Below are 11,528 nucleotides of genomic sequence, written 5' to 3'. Positions count from 1 at the left end.
AGGGGGCGGGGCCTACAGTGATGACATACGTGGCTGATGGCCTAGAGATTTGAGGAACAGTTGACATTAACACATAAGATTGACAGACAGCAGAAGAGTGTGGAATCATAGCATAAGTACCAAGAGAAATTAAACCCAGGATATGCCTTATTATAACCTGGCAGGAATGACAGAGTGACGCTAGCAGGCATGATGAAGGTAAAACATATTTTGAAACTCTCGCTGGATTTTATTCCAACTTTCAGACAAACATCTCAAGGATTCAGACTTCACATGAAAGCGTGAGACGTGAGTTTGTCTCTTTTGTTGATTGAGTTGTAACCTTTACAACCGTGGATACAAGGCATTGTGCAATAGTTCACCTGTCTAATTAAGTTATGCTGTTGGTCAGGTAATGGTCAGTAGCACAGACCACACCAGCCTTTCGGTTTTAATTCTCAAGGCATTCAAATACTCATATGTACCCGGACTTCACTGTAAGTCACCAGAAAAGAGTTTGGTGAACTGACAGCGTAGATCTCAGAATCAGGTTTTAGAAGATCTGTAATGTATATGAAAAATTGGGAGAAATTAGATTATAACCAGCCTTTTAAATGTAAAATATATGTAGGCTATGACAGTGGTTTCAACTGTGTTCTAATAAATTAAACGGAAGCATAACATGAAAACCTACATGAGGGAAGATCTATCTATACAAGTTTGAGATGCAAAGTATTTCATATTCTGAGGATTTTTTATCAGATGTTTAATTAATAACAGTTTAAAACTTAACTAAAAGGTTACATGTATTTCCACTGAAAATGTTTTCTTATTTTTGTAAACAGTGTGTATAGGCAAAAACACGTACTTCCCCAAACACCATCAGAAGGTCTGTGTCACCTGCATAGAGTATGACAGAAATGGTGACAAACAGGTTCAGTGACATTATACTGGACACACACACACACACACACACACACACACACACACACACACACACACATACACACACACACACACACACACACACAAACACAAACACACAAACACTCCTTATTACGTGCAACAACACGATTTGAAACATGATGGCTACTACCACTGCTACTACTAACTATGTTGCACAGGAGATGTGTAGTGTGTCTTGTGGTTGTCCTCTCCAGATATACGATGTTCAATTTGTCACTCAGTGATGCAAAGTAACCAGGGACTAAACGGCCTTTTCAAACAGCAACCATATTTGATAATCAAATCACTTAGAAAGTCAGTAGATCACAGATATGGATGGGGCCGTCGTTCCTCCTTGTACATTGATAATATGAGAAGGTCAATGGCCACATCTGAGCTGTGGATTTGAATATTGAAAGTTCTCTCTAAGGCAAAATAATACATTTTCCAAACTAACAAAAATCCTTTTGTCTTTCTCCCCATCTGTGTTTGTGTGTGTGTGTGTGTGGGTGTTCATGAGTGAGTGAGTATGCATGTCTACGTGAAAAGGACAGCAATAAAACATTGATTATATTGAGGAAAAGCCCTAATATATTGCTAAGATGTAACCATAACCAGTGCTAGATTGTGGAGAATGTTCTGGAGCACAAAACCAAGGGCAGCGAATATTTTTTAAACTTCTCCTTCTCCCCAGCATGCTTAAAGGTTTATAGTAGTAGTAGTGTAGGTAGTGCTCATCTATAATTCTATGGTAGGCTGTCTTTTTTGGACAAGAAACTCTATGGCAGGGCATCTTTGTTGGAAAAGAAACTCAATGGTAGGCAGTCTTTTTTGAACAAGAAACTCCACTACTCCGAAATGTAAAAGCCATTGAAGTCTGGCTTTTACATTTCCAGAAGTCCAGTATACATTAAAAGGATAACAATTTAGAAAAATATCAATGATGCTGTTTGCTACCATCTCCTCCTGAGACACAAGCATGTGAAACAAGAGTTTCATATTCTCTTTTCATATAATCTGTTTTTTAGCAGTGCACTGAGAACAGATGTGCCTTAGACATTTCTCCTGTTTCAGTCTATAAATCAGCTGACTGGTGATAGTGATGGTGATACTCTTATTGTTTCCTCAGGATGTCAAACAACACTGACCCAGACAACCAGTGTGAATCTGGAGATACCTTATGTGGTAAGAGAGCCATGCCTTCATACTAACATTCCTTCCCCCTTACCTCTCTCTAAGCCTTTCTTTTCTTATAAACAGTGACGTCCCTCTTTTTTGTCCATTATCATCCGAATGACTTTCAGGGCAGACGAGTTCAGGCTCCTGGACCTCACCCCTTTGAGGTGCGGTTTCTAGAATGCCACACCTTTTGTGTCCAAACTCATGGGGCATTAAGCATGACATTCCGAGCCTCTGGAGTGGGTTTGCTTAGCCTGCCCTATAGATGCGCACATCCAGAGGAATCAAACGTGTGTGACAGTAGCTGTGACTCCATTATCTGGTCAGTGTGAGCTTTGGCTATCTTCAGGCCAACCGCGGCCAATGGCCTAAGGCCTCAAGCCGTGAGAACAAAAAACATTTGTGTTTCTACGATCGGGCTGATAGCCCTGCAGTATTGCTGTGTGTGTTATGGGCTTTCAAATTGTGCTTAGATTTAACTATATTGTACATCAATTCTGCTGCACAATTTCTCTGAATAGAGTAGATTTATTTGGAATGTTTAAACAAGTAGCCTACAAATATAATGATAAAGATGAAGCGATATACCAAAATGAAGAGCGTCTCTCCGTAAAACCCCAGAGGTTAATTTGTCTTATAATGTGTTTTATTCATGCTGTAATCACTCCTCATACCTACACGCTTTCGCTTTTGTCACACATTCGATGAACGAGGTAATTGCCGGCAGTAATGAATGAGCCGAAACAAGATTTTGCGGTTTCAAAGGACATGATGTTACATGTCAATATCAGCTGTGTCATGCCAACTTCCGTCTTTGGCGCAAGTGGTGTGGCAGAACATCCAGCCAGTAGTTTCGATCCTTTTGAAAATATTATTCGAGTGTGAGTCACACGTGAGAATCATTCTCTCAAAATATGACACCTGTAAAGTTTCTGGCAATGTATTGTGTTTGGTGTTTATGTCATGGAAGATGAATATCAGACCTTGATAAAATGACTGACTGCTATGATAATCATTGGAGATTAGGGTCTCAAAGAGATTATTTCATATAGATAATGATGAGAAATCTGTGGCGCAAGGAGATACACAAAGAAGAAAGCATCTGCAAAATGACATAGGTAACTGTAAAAAAACATGTTACTGTTACAACCAGCTGAAGTGTATCAAGTATATATATTCAATTTTTTATTTACTGACATGTTTTAGAGAAAAATAAAAAAACCGCAGACATGTTCTAAAAACACACAGTGAACACTGATGCTCGTCAGTGAATACTGAGCGTTCTTCACTGGAATCAGAGGGTACCAACAGCAGTTAACAGGTTTTTGTATTGCCCCCTAGTGGTGAAAGGGTGTCAGTGAGGGAGAAGTATTTTTCTTACTGCAGTGGTCTGGACTGCATCTACTGGAGTAATCTTATTTGTCTGTCTGTCTGTCTGTCTGTCTGTCTCTCTAGTGGTTAGAGTCTACCAGTTGGAGCTCATAGTAGTGCCAGCCCTTCTCCTGTTGATATTTCTCGTAGTTCTTCTGGGCCTGCTCATTGCACGCTGCTGCTCAAAGAAACCCACCTCAAGCTCGCCCACGACCGTTCATGTACACCATCACACAGCTACACACATATCCAGAGATGGTCATCAACACAGTCAGACTCGTAGGTCCACTCACGATCATCAGCATAGCCAACCTCACAGTGACCAACACAGCCGACCACGCAGATCAACTCACAGACAGGACAGACAGCACTTGCAAGGGATTGATGGTAGGTGGACAAGTTAATGAAGGTCTGTGTGTAAGTATGTGTGTATGCGCATGTAAATTGAATTACTGCAGTACTCAGGAGATATACCTCCTATTCTTCCATTATTTCATGGTTCTTCTCTGGTAATGTACAACACTTACCCTGAGGCAGTTTTGTTCCAAGGGACTGTACAGGAATTAAATGTTGACTATCCTCTTTCTCTCTCTCTGCCTCCTTCTCTTTCTGCCTCTCCCGCTCTCTGTGTCCTCAGCTCCTCCCGAATTGAACCCGTTGGAGCATGAAGTCCTCCCCCTGAGGCACAGCACCCCCACTGCGGCCCCTGCAGTACCGCAGTCGCCCACTGAGTGGCAGCGCGGCACTTTCCAGGTGGTCAGGCCACTGCCCCTTTCCTTCTCTATGAAGGCGGACAATACCGTCACCATCTACCGCGCCAGAGTGGACCGCAAAGACGTCATTCTCAGAGTGCTCAAAGGTGAGGGATTGGCCTGTGAGGTTACATGCAAGTAAAGAGTGAAATACAGTCCCTCAGTTGGTTATTTTCCATTGGTTTAAGGTTTAAACAAAAAACTCTTTAATCATTTCATGTAGATAAATAAGCATTGTGTTATTTCTTTTAAAAATGTCTTTCCCCATGTTTCATGTTCCGGCATTAAAAACTACACATAGTAAGGTAACAAGTTAACAGATTTACCCAAAAATGAATAAAATATTTTCTCTTCTTTTTGTGTTGCTGAGCAGAAACTGCGGATGTGAGTGAGCGTCAGGCTTTCCAAGGTTTCGCCAACTTCCTGTCTGAGCTGGGGCCACACCCCTTCCTGCCCAGCCTGATGGGCGTGGTTTTCAGACACACGCCCCTCATCACCGTGATTGAGGAGCTGGAGAACAGAGACCTGCTGGGCTTCCTCTGGAGGTGTCGACAGGTGGAACCTACTATCTATACTATATACAAACCATTAAACATACAACGTATAGGGTTAGGTCTATACTTGGCTTGTTATGAGTTGGTGACTGCATGTTTAAGTATGTTATGGCTGGCTCATTGACAGCATATAGGATGATGGACACCAGAGAGTACTCAAAATAATTCTGTTTTTACTGAGACAAAAACTAAAAGAACGAGAGGAGTGCTTGATGATGCATTCCCGTTTATCCACAACAGGGTGTATCAAGATGCATCTCTGTTGGTTTTCTGTTTATACTGTTTAGAGACCTCAGGAGAATACATGGGATTACTATGTGGGACATTTTCTTTGTGCTTTGGTCCTGTGAGTGAAGCAAGGGATTATATGTTGCACTGGGTGATCACTGCATCATTCATGAGAATCCTTTGCTTTTGGTGCTTTATGTGGAACACAGGATCAGCCAACAGAAGGACCACCATGTGACATCACAGAGAAGCACATATTCACCATGGGTGGACAAATAGCTTCTGCCCTGGTGAGTTTTTGCGCTTTGATGAACAATTCATGAGGCCTGACATCTCTGCATAGCTGTTAAGCATGACGAACCTGTCAATTGTTTCATTAGTTTAGACATCTGCAGTCACTTTAATAATGTCAATACTCCTTATCTTCTCTTTACAATTAAGGAATACTTGCACAGCAAAAACTGTATCCATGGCAACATCGGAGCCAGGAGTGTGCTGGTTGGCCGAGACCTCACAGCCAAGCTGTGGGGATTGGGTCCCGCCTACCGGAGGATGTCCCAGCCCACTACTCCCGGCTCATTGGAGGATATGGAGTTGAAGAAGTGGCAGGCTCCAGAGGTATTGGCCAGGAGGCCTTTCACCCAAAGCAGTGACATGTAAGTGCCTCTGGATTGAACACGATATCACAGATACTCTTGCAACTGTGGTAACCCAACACTCTGGCTCTGCTGATAGTTTAGCGCCAATGCAATAAAAAATTAATAATGTTGTGCTTCTGTTACTATGCTTGATGTGCAGTATGCAGGCGTATAGTATATCGCAGACGCTAATTCAAATACCATCATTTCATGACCAGTATCAGATTATACAAATGTGACATGGCAGTCTGACAAACAAGTCTGGCAGTCTTGGCAGTCTGACATCTTTTTTTAAGTTAATTTATTATTTTGCCTGTCTTTGCAGCTGGTCCTTCGGCATTCTTTTATATGAAATGGTCACCCTTGGTAAGTGTGTAATTTGTCAATACCATTGGGCAATTTTACAAATGAGTTTAATTAACATTTAAATAAACTTAATTAACTATTTCTATGTGACCTTTAGTGGATCAGTTGACATTTAATTATAGGAGTGGGGGTGGTCAAGCTGCAACTTTTTTTTAAAGCAATTTTAAGAGCAATACAAGTTTTAGGAATTTTAGGAAGTGGCCTTTGAAATCCGTGTATCAGTATATTATATATATTCCCTGAACCTTTACTCAAGCCTCTCCTCTTCTCTTCCTCAGGTGACCCCCCTTTCCCAAGGATCCTGTCTGTTGAACTCCTTCAGCAACTTCAGAGAGGCAAAACCCTCAGGAAACCAGTGCAATGTTCAAATTCACTGTAAGCCACTTAACCTTGTGCGCACCCACAGGCTTGTGTAATGTCCTTAGACGTAGTATGAAGATAAATACGATATGAGTGATAATAGCAGTCACAGTTTTGAGTAACCATGCTGCCTGTGAGAGGTTAGAAGCAGGGGCAGACCTGAGTTTTTTTCTTGGGGTGGCAAAGAATTTCCCCAGGGTGGCATTGTTATACACAACTCCCTGCACTTTGGCATATGTGAAATTAGGCAGTTTTAATTATGTTAGGGCAACAGATTTAAACCAAAATTTCTATTACAATATTTGACCTTTAGTTGTATACAGTAATTTTATATCATATATGCCTTACTGCTGATAGAGAGAGTTAAAGGTGATAGAGTATTATATATATGAATTGTAGTGTTGTTAGACTTTCCCCAGAGATGAAGACACGGGAGGCCTCAGGTGCAGTGTAATAGTTGACGGAGTGTATTGGCTATCAGGGGAACAAATCTAATCAGCAGGGTATTAGGAGGTGCACTGCTCTCCCCAAACCAATCAATGTAATCAATGGCCAACTCAACGGCTCTCTCAAAAATCCCTCCACACAATGTTTTAGAATCTTTGCATCACAACACACGCACACACGCACACACGCACACACACACACAAACACGTACGTACGCACGCACGCACGCACGCACGCACGCACGCACGCACGCACGCACGCACGCACGCACGCACGCACGCACACACGCACACACACACACACACACACACACACACACACACACACACAGGGCAGACAGGGCAGACAGGGCAGACAGGGACACAGGCCACAGAGAGGCAGCATTAATATTTTAGGTTACCACAAAAAATAAAGAGTAAAATAGGCTACACCTATCTCTAGCACATGTGAGCTCCTTGAGGGCACATAACCTTGTCTCCTTTCCCCTTCCTTCACTTAGCTTCTTCCTTGCTGCCCATCTGACTATCTCCTCCTCCCTCTCACCTCCTCTCATCTCCTCCATCTCACTCTGACCACCTCCCATACACTCACATATTGTGTGACTCTTCAGATGGATTGGTGTAGTAGGAGGAATTATTTGTGTGTCCTTGCTAGTTTCACAACAAGGTTTTCAGTCCACTACATTTGACTTGTTTTCATGTTTTGAACTTGATGCAAAATAGCTTACAGTAGAGAGTTTCGATCTACATACACCCACTCTCTTCTGCAAAAGGCTACAGGCTGCCAGCAAGAAGTGTAGCGATGTTTGCATAGATATTTGAATGTGGGTTGCACACACGCTATTGGCTGCTCTCACACTTTTGAGTTATTGATGCTTGTATCTACAGAACACCAATGGGAAACCTTTCATTCGGTCGTCTGTGTTGAAGTTGGTTGCAGTTTAGTCACTCTGGTTCTCAACTGCATTTACAATGTTTCAAGTTTTAGGTGTCTGGAGGATTTGGGATTAGGGTGTCAAGCTCTGCCACCCCATAGATCCAACCCTGGGAAGTTGCCTGTTAGATGTTTATTCAAAGTGTTATACTGCCACAAATGAGTAATAATAACCATGGCAACCTATTCACCTCCACAGCTACACCATCATAAAGGCCTGCTGCCAGTGGAGCCTACAAGACCGTGCCCCATTGGCTGAAGTTCAAAGAAAGCTCCAATCAGGAGAGAGGAGTGCGAATGCTACCACAGTGCTTCGGGTGCCTGAGCTACTGGACATTGAGAGTTACATGAGGGAGGCGGGATACGGAGAGTCCTACAACTATGCTGTACTCTGACAGGCTGGCTGGCTTGTCAATATCATCCATGAACAGTCAAGATTTACTCTAGCAATCTTGCAAGCTGCAGAAAATCTTCCAATACACCAAGCCCTCTATTTGAATGACAATGCATTGTTTGTACAAGATATGTAAAATAGGACCGTTAAGGTTATATATTTCTGTTGTTTTATTTGTGCAATATTTTATGTTATTTTATGTCCACTGGGTAATCCTCTTGTAATCTGGTGTGGAATGTTTAGGGCTGTTTTACCCCCTACCCCAGTCCTTCTCTATCTTGCTGGATGCAAGATGAGATAAACTGCACTTTCTATGTGACACTGTCATTATTAAAATGTGCATACTATAAAAGTGTGCAATTCTTCCCTTATAATCCCTTGTTCTTGTCCATTCATTCTGCTAAAATACTATACCCAGATATCGGCCAAGTCTAAAAAGGGATCTGTGTCACACCACCAGGGTCAGATCCCTGAATCAGCTGCGATCTTGTTATGTAACGTCCCCCAGCATTATTTTCTCTAAAGCTTAGGGAGCATCCAATGAAGTGATTGAAAACAACAGGGCAAAAATACCCATGAATTCTACACTGCTGGTCAAACTGCAGAGCAGTAATTGAAAAGGACTTAAGTACACTCAGCGGCTGTTGTTCACATGGGGGGCATGTAGTGCATTGTAAGGTCTGGTTTGATTACTCCTCCACTTGTTCAATCTGAGCAACTGACCAGAGCCCATTGTGGTATAGGCATTTGTGCTATAGGCATGAGACAGGTGGCGGTAGCAAGATGGATTTAGTGCTGTTGGCTCTGTCAGGCTCATGCCAGTGGCGAGGCCAGAGATTTTAAAATGGGTGGACTTTTGTAAACTCAATTTTCTGTTAAACGAAGTGATGAGAGCCGCCTTGTCTCTCTCTCTCTCTCTCTCTCTCTCTCTCTGTGTGTGTGTGTGTGTGTGTGCGTGTGCGTGTGTGTGTTGTGTGTGTGTGTGTGTGCATATGTGTATGTGTGTGTGGGTGTATGTGTGTGTGTGTGTGTGTGTGTGTGTGTGTGTGTGTGTGTGTGTGTGTGTGTGTGTGTGTGTGTGCGTGTGAGAGAGAGAGTGTGAGGGGGGTTGATGGGTCAGAAAAATCTGTGAAACGAAACTCCCCGGAGACAGATGGTTGAGAGAGAGAGAGAGAGAGAGAGAGAAAGGCCTGTCAACAGCCTGCACCATTTTTCTGATCTAAAAGTCAATAGTAGCCTATGTTCATTAAAGTGAACCTTATTTATGGGCTAATCAAGCTTGTAACGAAGCTCATGTGTATTTTATGGACATCAGTGAATCTTGGAAGGTATACAAATAATGTCTCCTACCTGTTTTGTGTTGTTTTGTATAGCATGTTACACCACAAGACATAAAATGACACTTCAAACTGTATGCTTTTATGATGTCACTTTAGTCCAGCACTTCTGTTAACTCTCGTTCATGAGTGAGAAATGTCAGGTGACCAGGGCTGGCCCGTGTCATTGGCGAACTAGCAGTGGCCCAGTAGCTCCACATGCTGTTATTTATTTACATTTTTCGTTTGGGATTTTCTTTTTGCATGTAGCATATGGTGTTCAATGACGATTTATCTTGTGGGAGTAAAAAACAGGGTTTACAGTATATCCCCCTCTGAGAAGTATAAACACCAACGTTGGGGGAAGAGCATTCAAGTATTGTAGAACACATTAGTGAGTATGCTGTGAGCTCACAAGGTTACTATTACAAAGGTAAGTAGAGCAGTGAAACAGAAAACGATGTCATTGGTGGAAATTATAATCATTACGGGAATGAAAACAGGCTAGCACAAAGTTGTTGCTAGCTAAGTTGTCTTGAAGCTGCTTGTTGCATAATGTGCACAGTTTTACTACAACCAAACAAGCAATGTCAACACAAGATAAATCCTTTAAGTCGTCTATAGCAGCAAAATGTGATTTAGGCAAGCAGAACTGCCCTGGTGAATTTCAATTACTTACCCTGTTCTTCTCAGGTTGCCAGCACTGCCATCACATTACATCAACAAACCCAGAGCGTGATTAGGCACTTAGGCCTGCAGAACGAGCTGAGAAGCCCTTGTCTGATAGATTACGCTGCCATTTAAGAGAGGAGGTAGAAGAGCACCCTTTGTGGAAGTGTTTTCAATTGGACTGCATGAGGTATGGCCCAGGGAGGAAATTCCCCTCCCTTTTCTTAACATCTGTCAGCCTGATAAGGTGCAGTGGTTTATGAACGAAAATAAATTATCAGTCAAACTAAGACAACATTTTCATGTGCTGCTGTACTCTATTTAGGTTAGAATTCATGTAATAACACATTTAGCCAAGTTTATGGATTTAAATGGAGACCTTGGCAATTGTGATGTTAGCATTTGGCTTAATAGACAAAGAAAATGATGATGAATAATGAAATGAATTGTAGTGACAACGTACTGTAGGTACAAATCATTACATCAACTCAAATGATTATTTGTTGCCTCTCAGATGACAATTACATACATTATAATTTATGTTTTGTTTGATCTCAAAGTCCTTAAGTTCTTATATGCTATATAGAAAGACAGGTTTGTTAAGTCTAGCAAGAGGTGATGCAGCTGTGTCATCAGTAATTGACATATCTTAAAAGTGACACAGGAGTGAGTAAGCACATCTCATTACTCATGTATGTCTGTTCTTGATTTCTCCATCCTCGTTGCATTCCTTCCTTGTTTCCTTCATGTTTTTTATTAGAGGGAGGGGCTAGGAAGTAGGAAAGGAAGGGAGGATTGACAAATAAAGGAAATGAGAATCACCATTTGACTATATTTAAAATGGCTGTCATAATTAATACTGCTGGATGAGACACATGCTTGTTCTCGGAGCAGACAGGGAGTTAAATCCTCCCCGGACTCCAGGGATTGATGGCAGAGAAAAGGTGATGAAAGGACATTAGACATAATTAACTTGGAAAAAAAATTAAAAGTTGATGTACTGAAAGAGTGAGGCGCAGACATTTTAGTCAAGTCTTCTTGGTAGAACTTCTGCCAAAGGTAGAGGCGGGTAGCTGCACACATTTAAAGTGTACTGCACATAAAGAGAAAGTAACTAAATCCATACCTACAACACAAACAGTTCAGCTCCAGTACTGATGAATGTTCTGCTGAGGATAAGTACTATGTCCAACATACCTGTTGGCATCCCATTTTGTATGGTCATGGTAATAGCATGAACATCCTCTGTTGACAGCACAGACAGATTACTGTTTCATGTGTTTACCTCCAAGTGACTGATGAGCAGTCATGCTAGCCTTTATTGATGGTTGTTATAACCACACAATGTATAGGTCTGCAGTACAAAAAGAAATACCAAGTCCAGTTAGACTGTTTTA

The 11,528-nt window shown here is 41.9% G+C and overlaps 1 protein-coding gene across 1 annotated transcript; it reads left to right on the top strand.

The window, feature by feature from the left end:
* Positions 1 to 180: 180 nt before the first annotated feature.
* styk1a (serine/threonine/tyrosine kinase 1a) lies at positions 181 to 8,520 on the top strand. The gene is made up of 10 exons (XM_042710738.1): positions 181 to 198; positions 2,054 to 2,109; positions 3,559 to 3,861; positions 4,112 to 4,333; positions 4,600 to 4,781; positions 5,218 to 5,298; positions 5,450 to 5,664; positions 5,972 to 6,012; positions 6,291 to 6,387; positions 7,952 to 8,520. Exons 2-10 carry the CDS (start codon positions 2,055 to 2,057, stop codon positions 8,145 to 8,147), a joined length of 1,392 nt encoding a protein of 463 aa, XP_042566672.1. The 5' UTR covers positions 181 to 198; position 2,054; the 3' UTR covers positions 8,148 to 8,520.
* The last annotated feature ends 3,008 nt before the right edge of the window (positions 8,521 to 11,528 follow it).

Source organism: Clupea harengus, chromosome 19, assembly GCF_900700415.2.
Source record: "Clupea harengus chromosome 19, Ch_v2.0.2, whole genome shotgun sequence".
NCBI classification, from domain to species: domain Eukaryota; kingdom Metazoa; phylum Chordata; class Actinopteri; order Clupeiformes; family Clupeidae; genus Clupea; species Clupea harengus.
This window is presented reverse-complemented; position numbering and strand designations above follow the sequence as displayed.

Coding starts and splice junctions, on each gene's coding strand:
- styk1a (XM_042710738.1), top strand. CDS start 2,055: ATGTCAAACAACACTGACCCAGACAACCAGTGTGAATCTGGAGATACC. Junction 6,013..6,290: donor ATATGAAATGGTCACCCTTG/GTAAGTGTGTAA, acceptor TCTCTTCCTCAG/GTGACCCCCCTTTCCCAAGG. Junction 6,388..7,951: donor GTGCAATGTTCAAATTCACT/GTAAGCCACTTA, acceptor TCACCTCCACAG/CTACACCATCATAAAGGCCT.